Source organism: Solanum tuberosum, unplaced genomic scaffold (genome assembly GCF_000226075.1).
Source record: "Solanum tuberosum cultivar DM 1-3 516 R44 unplaced genomic scaffold, SolTub_3.0 scf00010, whole genome shotgun sequence".
Lineage (NCBI taxonomy): Eukaryota > Viridiplantae > Streptophyta > Magnoliopsida > Solanales > Solanaceae > Solanum > Solanum tuberosum.
Genome location: NW_006238936.1, coordinates 1,952,103 through 1,978,934, shown reverse-complemented (window position 1 = coordinate 1,978,934; position 26,832 = coordinate 1,952,103). Strand labels below are relative to the sequence as shown.

Below are 26,832 nucleotides of genomic sequence, written 5' to 3'. Positions count from 1 at the left end.
GTATTAATTAGGCAGAGATAATTTTTAGTGCATTGTTTAATTCTTAAAACTATCTTGCATCGCATACTTTTTAATATTTTTTTTTTTACATAGATACCCTCCACAAATATAGTGAAAAAGATGTAAAAAAGAGTTCAAGGGGAAATTGAATCTTTAACATGCTAATACATATCATAATTTTTTATGTATTAATAATACACTCCCTCAATACACAATAGAGTATTAGTTATACATAAATTAAAAAATAGGGAAAAAGGACAAATTTACCCCCGAACTTTGATAAATGGTACGTCTATGCCCTCCGTTATACTTTGCGTACACATAAGCCCCTGCCGTCCAATTTTCGGTACACACATGCCCCTCTCACTAACGGACCCCTCGTTTTGTACACGTGTTTTAATCCTAGCCAACTACCCGTTTGACCATTCTTTTAACCCATAAACCCACAACCCGCCCCATAAACCCAATAACCCACATCTTCTTTCTATTAAACTGTCGAATGCACCACCACCAGAGGCAAATCTCCGTCCACCTTCCTCTTCCTTCCTTTTGGTCCACCGATCCAAATCGGAATCACTACCGTTTGACTCAAAACTCCCTCTCATATCAAATCTTCGACCAGAAGAGGGTACAAAAGCTTTATTCGCTGCCCAATTATCAGATTCATCAACTTTAGATTGGGAATCGGAGAAAAAACCTCCCCTTTCAGCTCTCCCCCCCTTCTTTCAAAACCATTACTAGCCAATGTTTTCTTAGCTGCACCCCAATCATCAGTCTCGTCGGCACGAGAGGGAGCAATTTCCCTATCGGTATCCCTTCGGAACCCTCCCTGCCTATGAGAATCATCCGACGAACCCTCCCCCTTTACCTGTCGTAACCGTACAATCTGAAACCACCTCCGAGTCGAGACTGGCCAAGTTCCTCCGCAGTGCGCTCGCGAGGACTGGTAGGGAGCATCAAAACTTTATCCGGTGTCAAGCCTTTGGTTGCCACAGTGGCGGCAGTTTGAGATTACTTAGCAGCGCTATAAGTGTTGAACTCCTGAAGGGATAAGGTTTGTGGCTTCTTCTTCGTTTTGGTGGTGGCAGCAGCGGCCAAAGATGGAAAATCGGCAAGGCCACCGGCACCGCCGCCATTGGAGTGTATTTTCAACCTTCACTGACTCTTCATTTGGAATGTTTAATTAACTTAGATATTTTAGAGGGAATCGGGTGGGTTATTGGGTTTATGGGGCGGGTTGTAGGTTTATGGGTTAAAAGAATGGTCAAATGGGTAGTTGATTAGGATTAAAACACGTGTACAAAACGAGGGGTCCGTTAGTGAGAGGGGCATGTGTGTACCGAAAATTGGACGGCAGGGGCTTATGTGGACGCAAAGTATAACGGAGGGCATAGACGTACCATTTATCAAAGTTCGGGGGTAAATTCGTCCTTTTTCCCTAAAAAATATATGAAATAAGATATTATTAAAATACACAAAACTAATATATACATTATTTCTTTTGATACACTCTATCAATCGAAATCAAAAATTTTAGGATAAAAAATGAACATTATGTGAGGACAGAAAAAAGGGGTTGCCAAAGCTTCACAAGCTGCGCGTGGGAATGAACAGAGGTTGAGAAATTGTTATTAAATTAATTTTTGAGCGCAATAAATATTGGCATTATCCATTCAGCGCCCTTTTTCAGGTTTGAGAGTATGCTTAGCTTTCTCTTCAATTCAATCTTCTGAATCTGTTTGCTCAAACAAATTGGCATCACTCAATTTCTCTCTCACATACCACACAATGACACAACACATATCTATTAGTTCTGAAACAGAAACAACTCTCTCTGCCCCACATTTCCATTTTCATTTCAGATAAGGACTTGTCACAGGTTATAGTAACTTCACCATTTTCCCTCTCTAAGCTTTTAACTTTCTTTTTTCCCAAAAGGGTCACCTCTTTTTTGCATTTTAATCCATATGGTGTCAGTTTCTTCATAAAAAATAGCATAAAGCTGTGATCTTTATTGAGTTTGCAAATCAAGAATTGTTTTTTATTAGGTGTTCATGACTGGGGTTCTTGTTCTTGATGTAATGGCATTGATTTCTCTGTTGGGTCTTGGCTCTTTCTGTTGAATGTGCAGAAATTTAGTGTTTTAAGGGTTTGTTTTGAATGGTAAGGTAAGAACGGATCAGGTTCAGTCTCTGTTTGTTTTGCATGTATCTTCATTGTAAAGCCCTTTTCCTTTTCAAATAGTTTTGGCAAGCTGTTAAAAGTTGTGGTACTCTTGCTTGTTCTTTAATCTTAGCCCTTTTGCTTTGAACTTGCATTTCTCTTCCTATGAACATATCTTAGCCTCTTGTTTTGCTTTTCTGTGGATTTTTTAAACTCTGAGCTCTTTTCCTTTCCTTCTCCTACTATAATGTGTTTTACCCTATATCTATTTTGCTGAGTTTGTTACTTATTTCTTAATTTACTTTGTGTCATTCACTGACAGTACTCTTAAATCTTTTCAGATTTACTGGGAGGCTTTGTTCTTGAAGGAGCTTTCAGTTGTTATTCTTTGTGCTAGTTAGGAAGTGAAATTCACAGCTAAGTACATTCTTGGATTTTAAAGAGATCTTGAATGTGCATAATAAAGTTCCCTTGAGAATTTAAAGAAGTTCAGTCTTTTTGTGCCATTTTCTAATCAAAGGCTGCAACTTTTACTGGTTTTGATGTTGCGAAGACCACTTTCCATGTTTAGGAATAAAGAGTTGTGACTTTGATTCCATTCCCTTAGAGATTTAAATCATTGTTCGAAGGGGATATATTGTTTACGGAGTTCTGAAAAAAGAAATAAATGTATGGATCGAAGGGAAGCTATGATGTTACCTGGATCCTCTCCTTACTATATGCAGAGAGGGATGAGTGGGAGTGGGAGTGGGAATGCCCCTGGTTTACAGGGATCACCAAGCATTAATCCTTCGTTAACTCCTACTAATATTGCCTTTCAATCTAGTGGCAGTGGCGCTTCGATTCCACAAACACTAGTAATGGATCCTGCATCAACTATATCACCCAGAGGTAGTATTGGTGCATCATCCGCAATGCCACAAGGTGAGCCTGTGCGCAGAAAGAGGGGTAGGCCACGGAAGTATGGAGCTCAAGCGGCAATGTCGTTGACTCTGACTCCACCTCCATCTACTCAGGCAATGTCATTAAACCCAACTCAGAAGAGGGGTAGAGGAAGGCCACCAGGGTCTGGACGAAAGCAGCAACTCGCTTCTTTTGGTAATTTTTCCTTCAATTTGCATTTCCATATATCCTGAACAATTGGAGTGGTTTGATGTTGGTGACCTAATATGTTTCTTTTTACTCTTAGTTGTTGTTTGTTAAGTTCTTTGTTTTATAAAGAACTTAATCTGATTGATGAAGTTTTACCAACTTACTTCTGTGCAGTCCTCTTAAGCCACAGCATGTTCCTTTCTTGCAGTTGGCTATCTCCATCACGATGATGTTGTTTATCATTGTGTATCGTCCTCAACAGTGAACAGATATTTCTTGCAAGAAAGATACCTCATATAGATAGATAGATAGATATTGTTCTGATAAGTACACTATATAAAGCATATTAAAGTCACATAGGAAGTAAAATATACTACTATTTCATGTAATAAAAAGAAGATTTCAAGCATTTTAATAATGTATACCACATGTTAAAGTGGTTTATAAAACCTCAGAACTATATATTTTGGTTTCATCATGCTGCAATTTAGGCCACCAGTGTTTTATGTGGGGATTAGGATGAGCTCACATATCAAATATGGTCAAATGATGTTAAGGCAATATTAAAGTTGGAACAAAACTTTTTCTACATTTCATCCTTCGTACTCATCCTAAGTGACAACCAAAACTTAAAAAGAAAAAGGACGAACCATCTTGTTTTATTTTTTGGGTCAGTTACTTCTTCTCTCTAGTTTAACAAAACTTAGTGGACCTCCACTCTGGTTTGAGAAATACTTGAGACTTCCTTCCTCAAGGGTACAAGTTTTGGGTCAAATTAATTAATGTATTATTTTAACCATAAATACATAAAATTTGTCTCCAGGATTTAGTTTCAAAATGAATCACCAAAACGAGTACTTGAGAAGTTGCGATATTTTTAGCATCTGAACTTGCTTTCTACATGTGGTAGTCAAGGTTGAAATTTCATAAAATTCTACTATTCCTTTATTAAGTGTCAATGTTATCATCAATGTGAGTATCCTTTTCAATCCATGAGCATTCTGCGAATTTCCTGCACCGGGATGTGTCTTTGCCATGGTTTTGGTGGCTGATTTGCTGTAATTGTGACTTATATTTGATTGTCATATAATTGGTTGATCTTTTGCTAGGTGGATGGTTGTCCAATACAGCTGGAATTGGTTTTACCCCGCATGTCATCATGATTGCTGTAGGAGAAGTATGTGATTCACATGTTTTAGAGTGTGTTAAATTGTATAGCATCACACAGATAGCATGACTGAAACTACTATAGCATCTATTTTCCTCACTTCTATCATGCTGGCAAATTATAGCTTTATGGGTCATTTATATACATTAAATTTGTTAGAGCATGGGAATGAACTCTCTCTCTCCCCCACCCCCCACCCTGTTTATTTTCCAAGTTAGGCTTTCAAGAAACTTGAGCAAGAAGTAACATAATGAACTCAATGGTACATTTAGTTTTGGTCCAAGATATCTTAGGGACCTTAGACTGATCATTACATGTGAGTATATGCAATAAGATGGATAATTTTTGGGTTGTGATAGGATTGGAGTGAGTTTGCTTGTGGAAGGGGAAGACGAGAGAGCAAACTGTTGGCACGTCTTGTATGCTTAATTATTGCGCAGGAACTTACTTATCATTGACTGGAAACAATTAAAATTAAACTTGCTTTTGGTTATCAAAAAAACAAAAAAACTAGAAACAACTCAAGATCCTTCTTTACAGGGTTGCAATCTTAATATATTGGTAAGTTTATGGGTGCCTTCTTAGCTATTGTTGGCTTAATGAATTGAGTATATGTTAGTAGATTTCCAAATTAGATAAGTCAGCAAAGTAGTTATACATTTTAGCTGGAAAAACAGTTAAGAACAGTCATGACTATTTCCTAGTCTACAGCCTCTATTATTGCCGGATGGAGAAGATTATATATGTTTTGCATAGTGAGTAGTACTTTTAGTATCCTGTGCAGCTTATGAGTTTCTAAGAACCTCAGGTATTCTACTTGTTTACAACACTCTAGCAAAGAAGATGGCAATCTCTAGCACCGATGATTTTCAGACCACAATTCAGAAAAGTTATGACAAAATGAGTGAGTTAAAAGCCTTTGATGATACAAAGGCAGGTATCAAAGGACTTGTTGATGCTGGAATCACTAAGGTGCCTCGAATATTCATGCTACCACCAAAAGACAGACTGGAGTCCTGTTAGTAGATTTCCAGATTAGATGAGTCAGCAAAAGTAGTTATACATTTTAGCGGGAAAAACAGTTAAGAACAGTACACAGTCAGGAATTTAGTTAGCTTCAGGAAATCAGTTAGCAACAGATTTAGCTCAATCTCTTTCAGTGTATGCAACTATAAATACTTGTACTAGTCATTGTAAATACATGAATAGATACATGTTGTTTGTCTACATTCAATCTTCTTCAATCATTTCTTCTCTTCCATAATCTGTGGTTATTTTCTCGAACCCTCTCCGATAGGATCCTGAAATAGCCTTTGAATCCTCGAGTTGTAATTAACTCCTGCAATTCAGCTATACCAAATACTCAAAGTGCCCTGAGTGAGTTCGGAATGCTGTTTTTGGTATGTCTTCTTTGGCCATCCTCAACTGATGGTACCCAGCCCTAAGATCTATTTTGGAGAAAATTATTGAACCCCCAAGTTCATCCAAAAGATCTTCTACTAGAGGTATAGGGAATTTGTTCTTAACAGTGTGCTTGTTAAGATCCCTATAGTCTACACATAGCCTCCATGAGCCATCCTTCTTGCCAACCAACACCACTGGTGAGGCAAATGGACTACTACTAGGCTGATAATGCCCTGATCTAACATTTGTTGCACAAGTTCTTCAATGATGTCCTTCTTAACAGAAGGATATCTATAGGGTCTTTTATTAATAGGTTCTGTTCCCGATTGTAACACAATCTTATGATCATAAAATCCCCCCTAGATGGTGGTAATCCTGTAGGTTCAGCAAATAATTCTCTATAATCTTTCAATAGACTCACTATTCTAGGATCCTTGTCAGTGCTGTCTTTAGTTTCTAACGCAAGTAGTTCAGCACTCATGTGAGGAAGTACTTGTATCATACATAATTGAGATTGATTACCTGTTAACTTCCCAAGCTTCCCAGCTCCAACTGATATAATTTGTTTGCCTGCACCCCTTAGTAAGTGTTTTCTGCCATTGTACCAAAACTCCATAGTGAGTTTGCTGAAATTCATCTTGATATCACCTAGAGTCAATAACCATTGAACTCCTAGTACCACCCCACAATTTCCCAACGGAAGTAACAAAAATTCAGCTGCAAACTCTTCTCCTTGCAACAACCAAGAAATTTTGCACGACTTATCCACCTTCATAGTACCATTGGCTGCAGCAACTAACTGAGGAGTAGTTTGTGTGACTTGACACCCTAATTTTTCAACCAATGATGGATCAATGAAGTTGTGGGAACTCCCAGTGTCCACCAAAATGTGTAACGGTTGTTTGGAGTGATATCCGGTGACCCTCAAGGTCCTATAGCCTAATGACCCATTCAAGGCATGGATGGATATCTCCATCTGTTCAATGCTCTGTTGCATCTCCAATTCTTGATTCACCTCCTCATATTGCTCTTCTTCCTCACAATATTTCTCTCCATCCGTTTCTTCTAATTCCAGAATGTAAAGCTGCTTCAAGTTTCTACACTTGTGACCCATAACATATTTTTCATCACAAAAGAAGCAAAGACCTTTTGCTCTTTTCTCATTCATTTTCTCTAGGCTTAATGACCTTCTTTGAAACCCTTTTTGTATTGGTGCTCCCCCTCTACCAGGAGTTGGTAGGATTGGCCTATTCTGAACCCTCTGGTCTACTCCCCTTCTTGCTGAATTTCCACTGTATATACTGAAGAATGAGGTTGCTTAATAGCAGACAGGAATACTTCTTGCATCCTAGCACTTTTATAAACTTGAGATAATGTTGTAGGGTTTGTGATTTTGACAGCAATATTCAGCTCTGGTTTCAATCCTCCCAGAAAACAACTGATCGCCTTCTCCTGAGATAAGTTCACCCTAGTCAAATTCCTCTCAAAGATCGCTTGATAATCCTCACACTGCCCACCTGTTTCACCTTTTTGATTTCCTCCATGGGATCATCAAAGTCAGTACCAAACCTTTCTACTAATGCCATCACATAATCATTCCAAGTGGCCGGATGAAGATATTGCCTGTATCTCATGAATGATAGATGCCACTGAATGGCTTCCCCCTCCAATTGTAGAGCAGCCACCCTAATTTTTTCTTCAGCAAGAACATTCTCCATAGAAAAGAACTGTTCAATTTTGAACAACCATGATCTGAGATCCTCCCCATTAAACCTCAAGAATTCCATTCTTGACCATCGAGTGAAATTCGACTGGTTGGAATGGTAAGTATTACCACTGTTACGGCTTCGTCCCCTGTTTCTTTGGATTCTTCTGATTGAACTTTTCCGGTAGGCCCTTCCTCAGTTCCCAATGGTGTCTTATCCCTTCGATTCTCCCCAGATGCTGCAAATTGGCTCTGCAACTCAATCACTGTTTGATCTAACTTCTCCAGAGAAGAAATTTTTCCTGCTAAAGCTCCAACCTCTGTTATCAAATTCTGCATCATATCCCGCAAATCCCCTACTTCTGAAGTTGCAGGTTCATTGATTGGGTCTCCACTTGCTCTTGTCCCTTTCGCCATTGATGCCAAGGAATCGTATGGCTCTAATAGCTGAATTGCAGGAGTTAATTACAACTCGAGGATTCAAAGGCTATTTCAGGATCCTATCGGAGAGGGTTCGAGAAAATAACCACAGATTATGGAAGAGAAGAACTGATTGAAGAAGATTGAATGTAGACAAACAACATGTATCTATTCATGTATTTACAATGACTTGTACAAGTATTTATAATTGCATACACTGAAAGAGATGGAGCTAAATCTGTTGCTAACTGATTTCCTGAAGCTAACTAAATTCCTGTGTATTGTTCTTAACTGTTTTTCCCGCTAAAATGTATAACTACTTTGCTGACTTATCTAATTTGGAAATCTACTAACAGTATCTGGGGAGAATGTGCAGTCAGTTAAGCTTAGGAGGTTCCTTTTAATAGATGAAACTTGAACGTGAAAAGTCATATTATGTTTGGGATTGACAAATAAAAGGTGATTCCATACTTGATCCAGAAGCAGTTTTGACCTTTTAAATTCTCTTATCACCATTTCCTTACAGGCAGCTAGGTGCTCTCAAATTATTTGTATAAAACAGAAGGCCTTTGAGCGCAATAAAACATTGTTACAACTTCAATTTGGAAAAATGCATCTGGCTTACCTTTAATCCGTACTCTTTCAGCCATTCAATTACTTCTCTATTTTAGTTTTAATTGTGCCACTAACAATACTAATGGAAGGGTTCATTTGCATTTCCTGCAGGACATCACTACAAAAATAATGTCGTTTTCGCAACAGGGGCCTAGATCAATATGTATTTTATCGGCAAATGGTGTCATCTCCACTGTAACTCTTCGTCAGCCATCAACTTCTGGTGGCACTGTTACATATGAGGTCTGAACTCTGAAGACTAACATTAATTTCAAAAAATATAATTTTTCAGGCTGATAACAGTAAGTTGCTATCTCCTAAATGGAGAGCATAAATGTCTATAGCTTAGACTGATCAGCAGGAAGTTATCTTTTCTTGAGGTACAACGGTGGAATTGAGTTGTTTGAGAATGGTTAGGAAAATAAATTTATTAGTGTTTTAAATATTGTTTGGTCTAATAACTTTATATGGATCTGTTAGTAACCCTGAAATAACTTTGCGACTTAATGTCCTTAATACCCAATTGGAAAATATTTTAACACATAGGTTAATAATTTTGAGGCCTAGACTTTTAAGGTTGTTTTCTTGATTCTTATGTATAAATGTTTTAATTCACTAGTCACTTTTTCTTGGTTTGACATTCAAATTGCAATAGTGAGGAAACTAGACATTTCTTATCCCTATCTATGATTGTAGATTCTGGGATTGTGCCTGTATCTCTAACAAATTTGTTGACCAATCTTTTCTCAGTTTTCTTCTACACTGTTGTATACCATATGATGAATCAGCTTTTTGGTATAGTTTCTGGGGATCTAGGTGGCTGGGTGAGGGGGAACCACTTATTAAAGTGGGTAAAGTTTTCTCTATATTAGAAGCTTGTAATCTAGTTAAGTACTGACTTAAGTATTTTATTGCATTTTACCTAATTTGCCCCCTCATTTTCCATGCCTCTTCTGCAAAAATGAACTTCCAAGCATATGTTCTTATTCCATACAGGGACGGTTTGAGATATTATGTCTATCGGGCTCATTCTTGGTCAACGAAAGTGGTGGATCTCGGGGTAGGATTGGTAGTCTAAGTGTTTCTCTTGCTAGTCCAGATGGTCGCGTGATAGGTGGTGGAGTTGGAGGTGTTCTAATTGCAGCAAGTCCAATTCAGGTATCATTTTTAATCCTTCCATCTTATTGAAATCTCCATTTGATGTCTTCGAATGGAAACCATTCGGTATTTTGCTGTCTTCATCATATGATACTGTCATGAACTCATTTGCAAATTAGTATGAAACTTTTTTTAAGGTTGCTTCCATTTTAATCTTCATGCACCTTTGATTCTCAAAAAAACTTTGGCTGGTTTTAGATTTATATAGCTGGGTGATCATCGTTAAATCATGACAAAATTGGCCTACCTTGTGGCACATTCAGACCCTTGACTTTTCACTTAACTGTTCAAAGCCTTAAACTGAGAGTGAATAATTTTAGGTAATAGTGGGAAGCTTCTTATGCTCAAGTTCAAAGGCAAAGAAAAGAGCTGCAGAAAGTGTACAGAGTGCAGGAACTTCAGATCTTCAGACCACTGACAATTCCGTTAATCCAGCTGATGCTCTTTCAAACCAGAATCTTGCACCATCCTCTTCAATGGGAGTATGGCCTAGTTCAAGGCAGATGGATCTACAAACTGGCCATATTGACATTGATTTAATGCGAGGATGACTATGTCAAATGTAGGTAAACAAGTGAGCACTGTATATATTGTGTTCTGATTTCTCCAGTCCTACCATCTTGACATAAGACATGTTCTCACAACCATCAGCAATCACCTTAGATTGTAGTGATATAGGAGTTCTTTTGCAGTTTTACTTTAACATGAATCTGCTTTTCTACTCGGTAGTAGTTCAATTTATGCTGTAGGCTTTAGTCTGCGCGTGTAACATATTGTGGTTTGTCTTCCAGTTGCAAACTGTTCCATCAATGTAGCTAATTTTTTTCTTGATCTTGTGGTGTATGACATATTATCTCTGCCTGATTTTGAAATCTGATCCTCTGTAATTATTCTATTCTTGAAGTGTCCTGGATGTGTTTTTTAACCATTCCATGGAAAAAAAAAAAAAACTATTCAAATAGATATATGTTTGCTATCTCATCTTGCACGAAAGCACACAACTTCAATAATTCAGATATTTGGAAAATACAAACTTTGCATCCTAAACTTGTTCCGAAAAGTTATTTACATGCTGAATTAACTTTGATTTTGATAATCATGTATGTCAGACAATGAAGATTTTTGGAACTTACAATACCTTTTTCAGAACACAAATTTATTTAAAATACATAAGGTCAGTCAATCGATCAACACTGGACAACACTATATACAGTGACTTCACAGGGAAACATGCATGCAGACTTAAAATAACTCACAATTTTTTTTTGTTGCAAAACTGACACATTGAGATAATGAAGTTAACAAATAGGACTGCAGGGCAGGCAGGGACGCAGCGCTTTCCTGTTATTAAACTTGAAAATCAAGAGATGAACTGGTTTGGCTTCCTGTTTCATATGAGGCCTATTCTCAACTCTGAATATGTACAAAGTATAGCTAGTTCCAAGCTCGGATGAATAAGGAGTTCGTGTAAAAGTAGTCTAGTTGATGCAGTCTTTACTAACTTGAGATTGATTGGGGCCTAGTTGACTGATTGATCTTGGTTAAACTGTAGTAAGTCTAGATTAGCCAGTTTCAGATTTCATTAGTTCTGAAAGATGGGCATGAAATTTTATTTACTGTGACTTCAAAGGTTTATTAGGAACAGAATTTCATTAACTGTAATTTCAGAATAGTATACATGCAAATTTACCAGTAGTATATATCTATGCCACATATTACACATAATCACACCATCATCATATTCGATATGATGCCATCAATATTATAATGATGCACTAGGCATCAGACCATGTAATGTCATAATCACCCCAACCACCTTCTGGAATACCCAAGGCTTTCCACACTGCTTTAGATGCATCAACAATGTTATTGGGACATGGAGGCTGATAGTCGTGTTCGTCATCACATCCCATGGTAGAGTCACACTCATCTACAACTTTTGCCTTCACACTTCTTCCATTAGCACTTATGGTGATATAGTTAAGGCACCTATCTCCTCCACTGTACCATCCAGTTGAAAGAGCAACAACTGGAGTGTCATCAGAATGGTATTGGTTATCACATTCCGATGGTCCACCACCATCTCCACCCTTTTGGAAGCTATTTAAGGTTAAAACAGCCTTGGTATTACCGGTCACAGAAGGTGAGCATTTGTATGTGGTGTACATCTTGCCTTGTTTGCAACAATCTGAGTCGTTTTCGGGGTTACATTGTCCTGGTGGTGGCTTTATGCCTCTGATACTGCCACTCGGCTGACAAGCCTGTAATCTTGCATCTAAGCAGTAAGTTAGAGTGGCGAAAATCAGCAACACCACAATTGATTTTCCCAAGCTAGAGTTCTTCATGGTTTCTGTTCCTTTTATTGTTTTGTTTTCAAATGTTGGTTGTGTGGACTAGACTGGATGATCTAACTGGTTTATATAGTCTTCTGGTCACACAAAATGACAATATTCTGCTCAAGGCATGAAAATTTCTTATAATTAAGTACTTTATACAGTAATTAAATTTAGCGTCTATTGGAATGCTTCTTTATCCTATAAGTATTTTGCTATAGTAAATTTGGGGACACTTGATTATGGTTTATTTATTTTTCTTTAAGGTTTCTATCAGCGGATAACTAATTTAGAATTATCTGCCTCCTGCTGTAGAAAGGCATTCTACCACAACCTAATACGGCAACAACTTGACTTGATGGAGTATATTATTGTCTTGGATTCTTTAGTTGCTGAAAATAATTTTGTATTTTTGTTGTATAGTAGAAGTATTCTTATTATCTAAAACAGCTAGATGGTTAGTTTATTTAAGCAGTGAAAATTTCAAAAAATAATAAGAAGAAGATGAAGCAGACATACAAACATAACCTTATGTCCTTATCAAATATTGGATTTTCATCAAGACAACTATCACTAGGATAGAAGATTTGGTTGCTTGAAACTCTATTAAGATGACAATACAATACAAAACAAAAGTAAAACTATATTTAGTAGACTACAATGTTTCTCTTGAGCATGATCCTTAATGATGCTGGATCACAAATACAGGATACAGTTTGTTTAGAATAATTTCATCAACATTTTTTATGATTATTATCTTCTTAATGGGTATCCTCTCAAAAAATAACCCACCATGGAGTTCAAATTTTGTTTTCCAATCATCTCAGCTCTTCCTTGCTCATTAACAAAATAGCTCATCATGTGGTACGATATAATTCTTCTACATTTCCACTTGCAATATAAACAGATAAAAGTTGGAGAAACATGATCTTCAGAGTAAGCAGAAACAAAATGATTAGTGCAGTAGAGGCTCTCAATGTGTTGTTCTTGAATACCTGTAACCTAAATTAAATATTTTTTTCCTTCCTTCACATCCCCGTAATAGTAAGATATATCATTCAAAGGATCAAAAATTAGTTAATCATTTCCATTCTTGATTTACTGATTTGGTAAAACAACTATAAGAGATCTCGTCGTTTGTATTAATAAAAAGATCTAGATGCTTATGATTCAGTTATAGGAGACAAATCTTATGCTAAAAAGATCTAAATACAGAACTTCCTTCTCTTTATTTATTGCTTTAGACTTCATCCTCAGACACATTCATGTTCACTGTATGATTATTATTTTGCTGCACTACTGTACTGTGATAGTACACATCATTAACTAAAACTTCTTATCCGGGTAGGTGTATATACCCAACCTCAACTAATTTAAGATGGGGGCCTAGTTGATTGATTGATAGATGTCGGTCAAATTGTAGTAGTTTTAGATGAGCTACTGAACCAAGTCCTGTTTTAGATTTCACGAATTATGTCTCTTTCATTGGCATGATGAATTTGATGTTGTGATATTTCAAATTTCGTTATACTGTAATTTCACAAGTAAAAAACATGTAGTATTTACGCTACATATTACACATGATGTGTGTAAGCACATAATCATTACATTGGAACGGTACATAATTACTATATATAATGCACTAAGCATCAGACCATGTAATGTCATAATCTCCCCAATTATCTTCTGGTATACCCAAGGCTTTCCACACTGCTTTAGAGGCATCAACAATGTTATTTGGGCATGGAGGCTGATAATCGTGCTCGTCATCACATCCCATGGTAGAGTCACACTCATCTACAACTTTTGCCTTCACACTTCTTCCGTTAGCACTTATGGTGATATAGTTAAGGCACCTATCTCCTCCACTATACCATCCGGTTGAAAGGGCAACAACTGGAGTATCATCAGAGTGGTATTGATTATCACATTCCGAAGGTCCACCACCATCTCCACCCTTTTGGAAGCTATTTAGAGTTAAAACAGCCTTGGTATTACCGGTCACAGGAGGTGAACATGTGTAAGTAGTATACATCTTGCCTTGTTTGCAGCAATCCGAGTCATTTTCAGGGTTACATTGTCCTGGAGGTGGCTTTATGCCTCTGATTTTTCCACTCGGCTGGCAACCCTGTAATCTTGCATCTAAGCAGTAAGTAAGAGTGGCAAAAACCAGCAAAACTAGAAGAGATGTTCCCATGATAGAGTTCTTCATGGTTCTTGTGATTCTGTTTTTGAAATGTTGGTTGTGTAGATACTGAGATGATCAAACTGGTTTATATAGTGTTTTGGTCACACAAAATGCCAATTTTCTGTTCAAGGCATGAGAAGTGTCTTATTATTAACTATATATAGATGTTATGAAGTTTAGCAGTCAAATGGATTAATGAGAGTATTTTTATAATTCTTTTAGTGTGACAATAATTGCTTTACTTTCCTTGATGGTAAAAACATTTGTTTTCTCTATATAGATGTGTAAATTAGATTTTTGTGCGTCAATTTTACCTCCACGCTTAATCCTAATCACATTTTCCTATTATAGACAGGCATTCTACTACTACCTAATATGACAAGAACTTGATGGATTAGTTTATTGTCTTGGATTCTCTTGTTTCTGAAAACAATTTTGTATTTTTCTATAGTAATAGAACAACAGATTGTTTCATCAGGTTACTAAACATGAAGTATTCTAGCATCTGTATGACTAAAGTCTTCATTTTGTTATGATCATCCTTTCCTGACCCCACTTGTGGGATTATACTGGATGTGTTGTTGCATCCTCCCATGTGACATCAGTTATGATAGTCGATATAGGAGATTAAGACTAATTTAAATGTGAGAACTGACAATGATCAACTAATGTTCTCCATGCATACTGCTCTATTTGCCTGTTGGAAAAGAACATTTACTGCAGTAACATAAGAATTAAGCCTTCAATTCATTAAATTTCAATAGTTCATGCTCTATCAGAAATCGTTTTTGATCCGTTTTATGATTTTCCACCTGACTAATTTTGTAACTTCTCTCGTAAATGGATTAGTGAACTAGTCGGAACCATAGGTTGCACAGGCTTATGATGAGGTTTCAGGGTGCTAATATGAACACATGAAGTATTAGTACACTGTTCAATGAGCTTATTTTCATTGTTGATATCAAAATCAATGATTACAATTAACACTAGCTACCAAACATAACACAGAGAAATACAAAAGCAAATTCTGAAGTCTATATCTCAGACCAAGTTGAAATTGCCACCACTTGTGTAGATTGAATAGGTAAGGCCTCATTCATTTTATTGATCTCGAATTCAACCTGAACACATTAGGTTGATTCTAACACACGAAGATAAGTTAACATAGGACCTTGAAGTCAACTCCTAGAGTTAAATCATACTATTCTGCATTTGGGACTGATGAATTCCACCTTATTTTTAACTTTAAATCAGCAAATGTTTATTTTAACTGTAGTAGCTAGGTTAGTTTAGCTACGGAACCAAGTCCTGTTTTAGCTTTCACTGATCGAGACAATGTCTCTTCTCTTTCATTGGCATGAGTTTCATATTATGATCAGTTCAAAAGTAGTCATGAACAGAATTTCATTAATTATACTGTAATTTCACAACAACAAATTACATGAGAAATTAGATGACATAATCTGAGTACGAAGACAACCATCATATGCAAACGATACCATCAATACTATATATGATGCACTAAGAATCAGACCATGTAATGTCATAATCACCCCAATTACCTTCAGGTATACCCAAGGCTTTCCACACTGCTTTAGAGGCATCAACAATGTTATTGGGACATGGAGGCTGATAATCGTGCTCGTCATCACATCCCATGGTAGAGTCACACTCATCTACAACTTTAGCTTTCACACTTCTTCCATTAGCACTTATGGTGATATAGTTAAGGCACCTATCTCCTCCACTGTACCATCCGGTTGAAAGAGCAACAACTGGAGTGTCATCAGAGTGGTATTGGTGATCACATTCCGAAGGTCCACCACCATCTCCACCCTTTTGGAAGCTATTCAGGGTTAAAACAGCCTTGGTATTACCAGTCACTGGAGGTGAACATTTGTAAGTGGTGTACATCTTGCCTTTTTTGCAACAATCTGAGTCGTTTTCGGTGTTACATTGTCCTGGTGGTGGCTTTATGCCTCTGATTTTGCCACTCGGCTGGCAAACCTGTAATCTTGCATCTAAGCAGTAAGTAAGAGTAGCAAAAATCAGCAAAAGCAAAAGTGATGTTCCTACAGTAGACTTCATGGTTTTTGTTCCTGTTTTCTTGTTAGGTGTTGTTTTGAAATGTTGGTTGTGTGAAGATTGGATGATCAAATTTGTTTATATAGTATTCTGGTTAGACAAAATGCCAATATTCTGCTCAATGCATGAAAGTTTTCTTATAACTAAGCATACAGCTATGAGAGTTTAGCAGTCAAATAGATTACTTCTATTTGTGGTTTGGCTGTACTGGAAAGGACATATCACATACTATATTATAATTTCTTTACATTCCTTGACGGTCACGCCCTTTTTTCTATAATCAGCAGTTATCTAGATTGGAGTGGTGAATACAAGTTTGTATCTTTCTGTATATATTTAGTAAGAGAAGAACAGACCGTTTCATCTGGTCGCTAAACATGAACACCTGGATTTCTAGCAATCATCTTTTCAATTATATAAATAAGTAGACAAATACAGTGTCGAAGAGCTCATATTCATAGTTAAAATATGAAAATATTATGATTGCATAGAACTGAATCCAATAAAGTTTACATATACACGGCGAAAAATGCATTTGTGATCGAAATGATGGGGACTATAAAATTACATAAGCAAGTTCTTAGACCAGGTTATAACAAACTTGACGAAAGGAAACAGACTGCTTTTGATGCAGCAACCACATTAGCTTGTCATGGAGGCCAATCAACACCCCGCGGTTGTCACTCTCATTGGGTACACGTCTATTACACCACCCAGTTGAAATAGTCAGCACTGGTGGATTGAGTAGGGAAGAAGACCTCATTCTCCTTGTTGTTTCCAAATTCATCTTGAACTGTATTATGAAAAATCGAAATTGGACAGACTCAAACAGTACAACAGCTTGCGTTTGGCTACTCTATCTTGCTTTGTCAACCCTGCAACAGTTTCTGCGACCTGGAGAACCTGATTATTACCTTCAGTCAAATCATCACCAAACTGCTCTGGTGTCGTGAAGGCAAACTTTACTAGAAAAAATGGCCACGTTCAAGGAACAATCAGAATTTTTGGCTTGACTATTGATATGGACAGGAGTGCTACAAGAAATGAAGTTTTTTCCTACAGCTGAATATAAGTTATCACAACTAAAGTGAGTAGAGGAACCTGAGAGCAACCACTTAAGGAAATAATATTGTATTCTTCTATTTTTTATGACAAGGGAACCCGCAACTGCTACCCTTTGGGTGCACATAGGGTAAACCTGGCGGCCCATGCAATAGCTTGCAAACTGGTGCACATATGGTAAACCCCGCTCATGTGCAATAGCTCGCAAACCACACAGGAGAGATAAACCGCACTAGACAAGCCCCATGAGACGAGACCCATAAGGCCAACCCCCTGTTGTCGCAGGTAAGGGGTTTCAAACTTGAGACCTCCATTAGGGGAGTCCCAAACCAAACCATTTGAGACACCCCAAAGAGTAGCAACAAATTTTAAAGCAACAAGATGGCTACTTTCTTTATTAATCAAAAAATTAGGCAGGAAATTCTAACCTCATAAAATGTAGGATAAGGAAAAAATGATTTTCCCTATGTGTTTGTAGTAATTCCACTCAAGGCCCCAATATTGACTTTCTCGCTATTCTCCTTGTCACCAAGGGAGTCCTTGCCACGATCTGGGCCATCACTACCATGGCCATTATTAGCGTCAAAACCATTGGAATCACCATCACCATGTTTGTCATGGTGGCCATCTCTTCTATCAATCTGTCGAACAATGGAACATAAATTACAATAATATGAAGAAACAGCAAAAAATATTAGTGCCGGGAATTTTACATGCAATGCTTCTGAATTATCCTTTTCTGACTGTTTCTTCGACAACGACTCGATTGCTTTAAAGACATCAGCAAATGACACCATCATTTGTTTCTTGAGCAACTCAGTTGCTTTGAAAACCTAACAAAGCCCACAAAAATATAAAATGAAACAACTGTTTTGTGTTTGGATAAACTGAAATGTTAAACTATAAATATACAGAGATCTGCAACTGCCCATACCTCTCGAATATTACTCTTCAACTCTGACTGTTCATCTGAAAGTCGTTTGAGCTCGGCACTCCTCTCCAAATTATTCACTGGGGAATCCAATTTGGTTTTGGGCTGAGTTTTGCTTCTTTTAGGAGGAGAGCTAAAGTCATCATCACGAGGATGAACTTCAGGAAGATCTCTGTATGCCACCTCCTTATCATTTGGATTTCCAGATGATTCAGGCAAATCCAAGTGAAGTTGCTCAAACTCCGTGGGAGAAACATTCTTGAACTTCAACTACATAAAAAGTAAATCAAATGAGTAGAGATGAAAGATGAAAACTGCCCCATAGAATTTAAATTTTTTACAATAAACATTTATGTTAACATGCTGCATACACTGCATGCATACATTATTATCTATATTGTATATTGACTTTGCAATTCACCTTGTCACTTCTGATCTTGAATAACCCACCAGACAACTCATTCAAGGTCGGTTGCTTCTCAATTTTCCAATTAAGAATACGAGGCACTTTGTTGTCAACCCGGTGAGCCAACTTACCATCAGCATTAGTGCAGCACTCGTAGAACCAACACTGCAAAGCCAAAGGTAAACCCCCAAGCCTATACATCTTTAGACCCACACGCAACCTATTGTTTATGGACTCCATCATGGCTCTAAATACAAGTATACCCCAAGGGAATGTCTCATAATCCCCGCTCTCAACAATACAAAAATCAGCCTTTGTGATGAATGTGTTAATATTAGCAGTTGAGATCAAGAATGTGTGTATGAAATACAACACACCAATCTTGACCGCATCCTCGTCCGACCTCCATTTCTTTTGGAGGAAGCAGTCAATCAGTGATTGCTTGGGTACCTTTTCAAGTCCAGGAAAGTACATATCCATCAACCTATTGGTATCACTAGATTCATAACCCTTATCAGCATCACCACAACATCGCAAGCCAGTAATAATCCCCAATTCTGCCAGACCGAAACGCAACTTGGTTCCGTTCACTTTAAACCACAGTTCATCCTCTCTTTCCGGGACCACCTGCCTGAGCAATAGGGAATGTATAAGCTGGTTCTGTACAACTACACGAGGCAAATCTAGAAAGTACCCGAATGGGGTTCCCCTGAAGATCTGGAGCTGTCTATCATCCAACTTGCTTTTCAACAATGTAACAGCATTACAATTTGTGTGCGAACTTACACGCGTGTGGAAATGTTTGTTTGGTGGGATGTAGAAATCCCAAGTCTGCATTCCCAAAAGATATTGATGTTAGCGAAAAACTATAACATTCATCAAGTACTGCCTATATACTCATTATTGTGAACATTGTATATACAATCAAACCTCTCTATACGCGAGACCCTTTATATGGGCATTTCACCATGACATGCCAATTTCTTTAGAACTGATTTTTTATGTTATATTTTACCTTTTCTATAACATTTTTTTTACCAATAACAACATCCATCATTATAATGTTACACTCTTTGTAAAACTTACCTCTCTATAACGGTCTTTACCCAAATATCTATATACTTATTATTTGATGACAACTAAAGAGCAATCTAGTAATAAGTACTATTTTATAAGAAATATAATCTTTCTAAGTTTTATAAGTTTTAATGAAAATCTGGAATGTCAAAATCTCTTGTTAAGATGAAGTTGGGGACTTTTTTTTTTTTTGATGACAAGGGAAACCCGCAGTCGCTACCCTTTGGGTGCGCACAGGGTAAACTTGGGGACTTTCTACAATCTGCCATTTTCCCACACCCCCACCTTATTAATATTGTATTAGCCTAGTTAATTTATAATTAAAGAGATATGAATATCATTTGAGATTTAAAAGTTCAACCATTTTATTATCTTTTATAACAAAGCAAACTGATTTTTTTTTGTGTGTTTTTGGGTCTTTTTGATCTATAACCACCAAAAAGAAGATCTAAATAATCTCTGTAAAACGGCAACAACAACAGGTCCAGACAAACTAGGTGTTATAGAGAAGTTTGATTGAACAATGAATATATACTGTAATAGTTGTGTATGCAACTGCACTGTATACAATGTATATACACACACCCACACACTTCATATACAGTATATAATGCTTGTATACATTGTACTATACACATTAAACACAACAATTCCAAGTGTAAAAGGTTGAAAAAGTACCTTCAAATTGGAGGAGCTTGGAGGCTCTTCTTCGTTTTGTCCATCATACATCTTTCTCTTTTTTGATGTAACAACTTCATCCACCTGTACAGATTTACCCTTATTTTTCCCAGCAGCATTAACATCCTTCCTTTTTCTAGATAATTCACCTTTCGTTCTAGGGGATTTCATCGCATTAGATTCAGTACCCACAATTGCTCCATCGGGAGTCATCTGAGAGCGAGTCCTTCTTCCAGTGGAGTTTTTCCGAGCAGATTTAGGGGTTGAATTCAACTTGGAATCGACAGAATCAGAACTAATTTCTACTGATAAATCATCATCAGTAAATTCATAAACAGACAAAGGATCGATTTTCGGTCTTTTCCTGCTTGCTATTCGAGTCGACTTTTGCACCATTCTCAACAAAGCCCTAAAATCAAACAGAGGATCTCGTCGGAATTGAAGCAGAAGAAGGGTTTGTGGTTAGGTTACGGTAGAGAAGAGAGACAAAAAAAGATTTGTTAGTTAGCATTGTACGGAGTAATAATTAGTGGTATTTTTTATATTTATATAAATCAATGTGGTTACCCATAAATCAAAATAGTTGCTACACTAAAAAAAAAATAAGTGTGTCGATGCGAGGGATAAGAGATAACTAATTTTAGAATGAACTTCTTTTATGTTTGATTGAGATAAATGTGAATAGTTTATCTGAGATTAGTTCACGAGATTGTAGTGGTATTTTTTTTTCATCCTAAAATAATAATTTTGGAATGATTAATCTCGAAATAGTTAACTCTGAAATAACTTGTTTTCCAACCAAACGATTCTTTCACTTTTACTTATTACTTTAGTTTATAAAAAGAAAAATATCCTCTTTCATATTTTAACCTTAATATTAATTGGAGAAAATCTTATTGGAGTAACATCCCGAAATAGGCCTTATCACACATAATTCGAATTTAATGGGAGCACCAATATAAATAGCGTACACAGGATGGGAAACAAAAAAATCTTAATACTAATTACTTAATCATCAAATTATTTTACAAGACTTAAATCTATATACTAAATGGATATTCTAGTAAAATATATATAACATTTATTATTTTTAAAGAAAAAGGAAAATTCATTATGGACAAGTAAAAATGAATAAAGGTATTAACTTTTAGGGGAAAAAGGTAAATATACCCCTCCTCAATTTTATAATTTAAAGCTAATATATTCTCGTTATCAAATAAATAGAGTACAAAATTGAGGGGCGTAAACTGTTAAAGCGGTTATAAGATGATAAACTACCACTAGAGGGACCAATTTATGACTCATGGGCAGGGCAGAGTTAAAGTTTATTGTATGATTCATCTGAAATCAATAATTTAAACTCTATTTGTCTCGAGAAATTTATTTATTTTGTATAAATTATTATGTAAAAAATCAGCAAATGTTTTTTTCTTTCTTTTTTCAGGAAGTGACTAGTGAGCATCACTAAAACAACTAGTAGTAAGTTAAATATGTGCACGTACAAAGTAGAGTAGGTTCCACGCTCGGATTCAGAAGGTGTAATTGTGTAAAATAAATGTCTAATCTATGACGCTTTAAAGATAGAAACGAAGATTTATATAGCTGATCGCAACTAATTTGAGATCGAGGACTAGTTAGTTTATTGATTGATCTTGGTAAACTTGTAGTAGGTTTTGATTAGTTACTGAACCAAGTACTGTTTTGGATTTCACTATTTTATGTCTCTTTCATTGGCATGGATTGAATATTACCATCATTTCAAAAGTCGAATATGAACAGAATTTCATTATATTGTAATTTTACAACAACAAACATGAGAAATTAGTAGTATGTGTGCCACATAATCTGTGTATGAATAGGACCATCATATGCAAAATGATAGCATCAATACTATATGTGATGCACTAAGCATCAGACCATGTAATGTCATAGTCACCCCAATCACCTTCAGGTATACCCAAGGCTTTCCACACTGCTTTAGAGGCATCAACAATGTTATTGGGACATGGAGGCTGATAGTCGTGCTCATCATCACATCCCATAGTAGAGTCACACTCATCGACAACTTTAGCCTTCACACTTCTGCCATTAGCACTTACTGTGATATAGTTAAGGCATCTATCTCCTCCACTATACCATCCGGTTGAAAGGGCAACAACTGGAGTATCATCAGAGTGGTATTGGTTATCACATTCCGATGGTCCACCACCATCTCCACCCTTTTGGAAGCTATTTAAGGTTAAAACAGCCTTGGTATTACCAGTCACAGGAGGTGAACATGTGTAAGTGGTGTACATCTTGCCTTGTTTACAACAATCTGAGTCATTTTCGGGGTTACATTGTCCTGGTGGTGGCTTTATGCCCCTGATTTTTCCACTCGGCTGGCAAGCCTGTAATCTTGCATCTAAGCAGCAAGTAAGAGTAGCAAAAATCAGCAACACCAAAAGATATGCTCCAAAGCCAGAATTCTTCATTGCTTTTGTTCCTTTCTCTTATCTTGTTTTTTGTTTCCAATTGTTAGTTTGAGGAGATTGGGATGATCTAACTGGTTTATATAATGTTCTTGTCACACAAAATGACAATATTCTGGTCAAGGCATGAAAGTTTCTTATAATTAATTATGCAGTTATTGAGAGTTTAGCAGTCAAATGGTCTGGTGGAGCACTCTTTTATCCTTTTAGTGATTTGGCTATAGTAGATTTGAACATATTTGATTGTAACTTCTTTATTTTACTTGATGGTAACGGCATTTGTCTTCTATAATTGGACATCTAAGTTGGATTCTTATGTATGAGATCCTGATGTTCTATTGTCTTGGATTATGTAGTTGCTGAAAAGATTTCGTATTCTTGCTGTACAGATGGAGCACCATTGCACAAAGCAGTGTTAAATAAAAGCTTGGTGTGTTTCAAAGCTGGTTAAAAATGGAAACTTTGCTGTATATTGGCTAAAACAATGAACTTCAGGTTTGAAGATGATCAAAAGTCATGAGGGGATAGATTCTCATAACAAAGACGACCACTTGCATAAAATAACTCCATTCAGATCAAAGTTTTTGAAATTCTATTGATAGGACTACAACACAACCTCACTAAGCTAAAAGGAATATTGTATCCAATACACCTAATTGTGTATGTATTAAGCTTGGTCCATAATGACATTTTGAACTTTAATGCTTTTATTAGGAATATGCTAGTCCTCTTTTTAATCCTTAGCTTGGTACAGTATAACGACATAAGATATATTGATAGGTAATGCCTTCTACTGTTTATTGATTCGCAATTCATCACCACTTATGTGAATTCTATTTAGACAAATGGCTAAACATTACAGTAGCTTATGGTTGCAGCTAGCTACTGTCTTATTTGTCCCTTCTTTCAGATCATCGTCAAGCTTGTTCTGTAGTGGGGTTAAGGCAGGTTTAACTGGCAAAAGTGATTGTACCTGAGGTACCTACCGTTGGACAGGACCTGTACGTGTTTACTAGATATCTAGTACTTTCAAATCATAAGCAGAGGACCCCCAAAAGCAATTGCGGAGCTAAATGGAAAATTTGCATTTATAGAAGTGCCAAATTTCACATTATTAAGTGTATAACAACAAGAATCTTTTATTTCATTCCAGGCTGATCATCATCATACAAGTTAAAAGCAACAACTTAGTTTTCAACCATTTGATGCCAATTTGTAACTATAATGTACCAAGTATAGCTTGTTCCGAAGCAGGATAAACTAAGAGCTAGCATAACAATAATATAACTTTGATGCAGCCACTTCTAAGGTAATCTATTTATATAGCCTTCACCAACTAATTTGGGAGGTTTTGTTGATTGATTGATTGATTAAGGCCAAACTGTTGTAGATTTAGATTAGCTACGAAAATCCTTTTTTTCAGATGTTTTACTAATCATATCTGTATCATAGATATGAAATTTCAAATTACTCTCACTTCAAAAGTAGATATAAACATAATTTTTCATTAGCTGTAATTTCACAACAAACAACATGGAAATGTAGTAGGATCTTTGCCATTTAATACACATAATCTGAGTATGCACACGATCATTGTATTCAAATGAAAGCTTAATTACTAATAATACTAAGCATCAGACCATGTGATGTCATAATCACCCCAGTCACCTTCAGGTATACCCAAGGCTTCCCACACTGCTTTAGAGGCATCAACAATGTTATTCGGACATGGAGGCTGATAATCATGTTCGTCATCACATCCCATGGTAGAGTCACACTCATCTACAACTTTAGCCTTCACACTTCTGCCATTAGCACTTACTGTGATATAGTTAAGGCACCTATCTCCTCCACTGTACCATCCGGTTGAAAGGGCAACAACTGGAGTATCATCAGAATGGTATTGGTTATCACATTCCGATGGTCCACCACCATCTCCACCCTTTTGGAAGCTATTAAGAGTTAAAACAGCCTTGGTGTTACCAGTCACAGGAGGCGAACATTTGTAAGTGGTGTACATCTTGCCTTGTTTGCAACAATCCGAGTCATTTTCCGGATTACATTGCCCTGGTGGTGGCATTATGCCTCTGATTTTGCCACTCGGCTGGCAAGCCTGTAATCTTGCATCTAAGCAGCAAGTAAGAGTTGCAAAAATCAGTAACACCAAAAGATATGCTCCAAAGCTAGAATTCTTCATTGCTTTTGTTCCTTTCTCTTATGTGTTTTTTGTTTCCAATTGTTGGTTTTATGGAGACTGGGATGATCTAACTGGTTTATATAGTGTTTTGATCAGACAAAATGCCAATATTCTGCTCAAGGCATGAGAAAAATTCTTATAATCAAGTATATAGTTATTGAGTTTACCAGTCAAATGATCTAGTGGAGAAGTTTACTATTGGTTTTTTTTTTAAGTTTTACTTATTTGGACTATAGTGACTTAAGATATATGTGATTATAACTGCTTATCTCTCCTCGACAGTCACAGCCTTTGTCTTTTATACAAAGATGTCTAAATTGGAGTTTTCAGTTTCAGCAACTTTACCTTCACGGCTACAGCAAAGGGACAAGAACTTGATAGGCTAAATTATTGTCCTTGAGTTCTCCAGTTGCTGAAACTAATTCTGTATTTTTTTCAGCACAACATATCGTTTAGATAACAAAGGTGCAGTCCAGTGCCAGTACCAGTACTGAGCTTGACTTCATACGCCTCGCGGCAATGTGGAGTCAAAAGAATCTAACTGAAACTTGAGTGATAAGAATGCTGTATAATCAAACACAAATTTGGCATCAGATGTTATTAAACACCAAGTACAGAAAAAAGATTTATATATATATCGACTGGATTGCATGCACTTTGTAGAAAACAAACAGTACACATCTGATATACACACACAGATAGTTCTCAGTATCTTTGCCTAATTCATTTTACATTCCATGAACCATGGCAAAGCTGCAAAATGTGCTAAGAATGCAAATAACTTGCTGCACAACATACAGAAACAAATCAAACTTTTGAACATTTCTTTGGTTTCCCGGTCTTATTTATCAGGTTCCCGAGCTTTGTTCAACTCCTTGACAATATGACAAAATTTTCCTCGAGGATGATGATTGAAATCGGATTTCAGAAAATATCTCAGAAAACTTTCAACATAACACCACCAACCTATAGCATACTATCAGTCTGAGCTGGAAGCCGGCGAAAGAAATTCAGGGGTGCTGATGGCAATTTGTGGCGGAACCTGGGATGCCTCATTGCATAAAAGCCAGACAGGCCAGCAAATATCTGAAAAGGTGTAGAATACAACACAATGGCGGCGAGCAGGCAGAATATAATGAATAGTACAGTGGCACGCGGGTCTCGCCAACTAAGCAATGCCTGGATTCGCTCACCTTGTGTCGCCACATCTCCTACTACTGTCTGAATTCGACCAGCTAGACTTCTAAGACGATCATACCTCATCCTAACAAGATCTGAACTCCGTGATGTAGGAAAGGTGTCGAATTCCTCATCAAGCTCATCAGGATGTGTTGAATCAGCATGTGATATTCTTATGTTCATATGAGGAGGGTACCTTGGCCGGTACTGATAGTTCCAAAGCCCTATTAGGCACATGTACAGAAACACCGTTGGGAGGATTAATTCTGGGAAACAGACAAGCATAAGGAAGAGAACATGTACTAATGATGTCGTGATAGGATTCTTCCACATGCATACATCTCCGAACCAGTTCCCAACAGAGAGTAATCCTCTAAAGACAGACATCAGTCTGAAAAAGTTCGCTTTGCTGCGCCTCATGCTCCAGAGGTGTGCATCTGCATCACTCATGTATTCAACAACTTCTTTTCTGAGAGGAGGTTCTGCACGGCTTAGCCTTG

At 36.9% G+C, this 26,832-nt stretch overlaps 8 protein-coding genes across 15 annotated transcripts in view; 1 reads left to right on the top strand and 7 right to left on the bottom strand.

Moving 5' to 3' along the window:
• Positions 1-1,677: 1,677 nt before the first annotated feature.
• Positions 1,678-10,620, top strand: LOC102588291 (AT-hook motif nuclear-localized protein 9). Of its 3 annotated transcripts, none has more exons than XM_006339490.2 (6): positions 1,678-1,879; positions 2,505-3,261; positions 4,365-4,432; positions 8,679-8,810; positions 9,564-9,725; positions 10,046-10,620. In XM_006339490.2, the coding sequence occupies exons 2-6, from the start codon at positions 2,835-2,837 to the stop codon at positions 10,274-10,276; spliced, it is 1,020 nt and encodes a 339-aa protein (XP_006339552.1). In that variant the 5' UTR covers positions 1,678-1,879; positions 2,505-2,834; the 3' UTR covers positions 10,277-10,620. The 3 variants fall into 3 exon arrangements, with proteins under 3 accessions (XP_006339552.1, XP_015167232.1, XP_006339553.1); XM_015311746.1 differs by lacking the exon at positions 1,678-1,879 and adding an exon at positions 1,910-2,163; XM_006339491.2 differs by lacking the exon at positions 1,678-1,879 and adding an exon at positions 1,910-2,168.
• Positions 10,621-11,449: 829 nt separating this feature from the next.
• LOC102581577 (putative ripening-related protein 1) lies at positions 11,450-12,070 on the bottom strand. Its single transcript, XM_006339728.2, has one exon. The coding sequence runs from the start codon at positions 12,068-12,070 to the stop codon at positions 11,501-11,503; it is 570 nt and encodes a 189-aa protein (XP_006339790.1). The 3' UTR covers positions 11,450-11,500.
• Positions 12,071-13,648: 1,578 nt separating this feature from the next.
• On the bottom strand, positions 13,649-14,389 carry LOC107057740 (putative ripening-related protein 1). Its single transcript, XM_015312749.1, has one exon. The coding sequence runs from the start codon at positions 14,268-14,270 to the stop codon at positions 13,701-13,703; it is 570 nt and encodes a 189-aa protein (XP_015168235.1). The 5' UTR covers positions 14,271-14,389; the 3' UTR covers positions 13,649-13,700.
• Positions 14,390-15,633: 1,244 nt separating this feature from the next.
• On the bottom strand, positions 15,634-16,334 carry LOC102581241 (putative ripening-related protein 1). Its single transcript, XM_015312604.1, has one exon. The coding sequence runs from the start codon at positions 16,332-16,334 to the stop codon at positions 15,768-15,770; it is 567 nt and encodes a 188-aa protein (XP_015168090.1). The 3' UTR covers positions 15,634-15,767.
• Positions 16,335-16,789: 455 nt separating this feature from the next.
• Positions 16,790-20,998, bottom strand: LOC102587328 (uncharacterized). 5 transcript variants are annotated; one of them, XM_006339486.2, is made up of 6 exons: positions 20,486-20,998; positions 18,746-19,561; positions 18,328-18,594; positions 18,107-18,226; positions 17,822-18,034; positions 16,790-17,393 (listed from the first exon to the last, which is right to left on the bottom strand). In XM_006339486.2, the coding sequence occupies exons 1-5, from the start codon at positions 20,879-20,881 to the stop codon at positions 17,858-17,860; spliced, it is 1,776 nt and encodes a 591-aa protein (XP_006339548.1). In that variant the 5' UTR covers positions 20,882-20,998; the 3' UTR covers positions 16,790-17,393; positions 17,822-17,857. The 5 variants fall into 5 exon arrangements, with proteins under 5 accessions (XP_006339548.1, XP_006339549.1, XP_006339550.1 ...); XM_006339487.2 differs by having other exon boundaries at positions 16,790-17,296; XM_006339488.2 differs by having other exon boundaries at positions 16,790-17,291.
• A 1,391-nt stretch (positions 20,999-22,389) lies between these two features.
• On the bottom strand, positions 22,390-22,968 carry LOC107057736 (putative ripening-related protein 1). Its single transcript, XM_015312738.1, has one exon. It carries the CDS (start codon positions 22,957-22,959, stop codon positions 22,390-22,392), a length of 570 nt encoding a protein of 189 aa, XP_015168224.1. The 5' UTR covers positions 22,960-22,968.
• A 1,473-nt stretch (positions 22,969-24,441) lies between these two features.
• Positions 24,442-25,717, bottom strand: LOC102580900 (putative ripening-related protein 1). Of its 2 annotated transcripts, XM_015311715.1 has the most exons (2): positions 25,499-25,717; positions 24,442-25,083 (listed from the first exon to the last, which is right to left on the bottom strand). In XM_015311715.1, the coding sequence occupies exon 2, from the start codon at positions 25,034-25,036 to the stop codon at positions 24,584-24,586; it is 453 nt and encodes a 150-aa protein (XP_015167201.1). In that variant the 5' UTR covers positions 25,037-25,083; positions 25,499-25,717; the 3' UTR covers positions 24,442-24,583. The 2 variants fall into 2 exon arrangements, with proteins under 2 accessions (XP_015167201.1, XP_015167197.1); XM_015311711.1 differs by lacking the exon at positions 25,499-25,717 and having other exon boundaries at positions 24,442-25,492.
• A 5-nt stretch (positions 25,718-25,722) lies between these two features.
• LOC102586996 (protein QUIRKY-like) overlaps positions 25,723-26,832 on the bottom strand; it is a 5,669-nt gene continuing 4,559 nt past the window's right edge. The window contains exon 3 of the mRNA XM_006339485.2: positions 25,723-26,828. Within this exon, the coding sequence (XP_006339547.1) occupies positions 26,120-26,828 (709 nt within the window). The 3' untranslated portion in view covers positions 25,723-26,119. The remainder of the gene's footprint in view (positions 26,829-26,832) is intronic.

Coding starts and splice junctions, on each gene's coding strand:
- LOC102581577 (XM_006339728.2), bottom strand. CDS start 12,070: ATGAAGAACTCTAGCTTGGGAAAATCAATTGTGGTGTTGCTGATTTTC.
- LOC107057740 (XM_015312749.1), bottom strand. CDS start 14,270: ATGAAGAACTCTATCATGGGAACATCTCTTCTAGTTTTGCTGGTTTTT.
- LOC102580900 (XM_015311711.1), bottom strand. CDS start 25,153: ATGAAGAATTCTAGCTTTGGAGCATATCTTTTGGTGTTACTGATTTTT.
- LOC102581241 (XM_015312604.1), bottom strand. CDS start 16,334: ATGAAGTCTACTGTAGGAACATCACTTTTGCTTTTGCTGATTTTTGCT.
- LOC102588291 (XM_006339490.2), top strand. CDS start 2,835: ATGGATCGAAGGGAAGCTATGATGTTACCTGGATCCTCTCCTTACTAT. Junction 4,433..8,678: donor TCATGATTGCTGTAGGAGAA/GTATGTGATTCA, acceptor CATTTCCTGCAG/GACATCACTACAAAAATAAT. Junction 8,811..9,563: donor GTGGCACTGTTACATATGAG/GTCTGAACTCTG, acceptor TATTCCATACAG/GGACGGTTTGAGATATTATG.
- LOC107057736 (XM_015312738.1), bottom strand. CDS start 22,959: ATGAAGAATTCTGGCTTTGGAGCATATCTTTTGGTGTTGCTGATTTTT.
- LOC102587328 (XM_006339486.2), bottom strand. CDS start 20,881: ATGGTGCAAAAGTCGACTCGAATAGCAAGCAGGAAAAGACCGAAAATC. Junction 18,595..18,745: donor TCAAGATCAGAAGTGACAAG/GTGAATTGCAAA, acceptor CTTTTTATGTAG/TTGAAGTTCAAGAATGTTTC. Junction 18,227..18,327: donor TGAAGAGTAATATTCGAGAG/GTATGGGCAGTT, acceptor GGGCTTTGTTAG/GTTTTCAAAGCAACTGAGTT.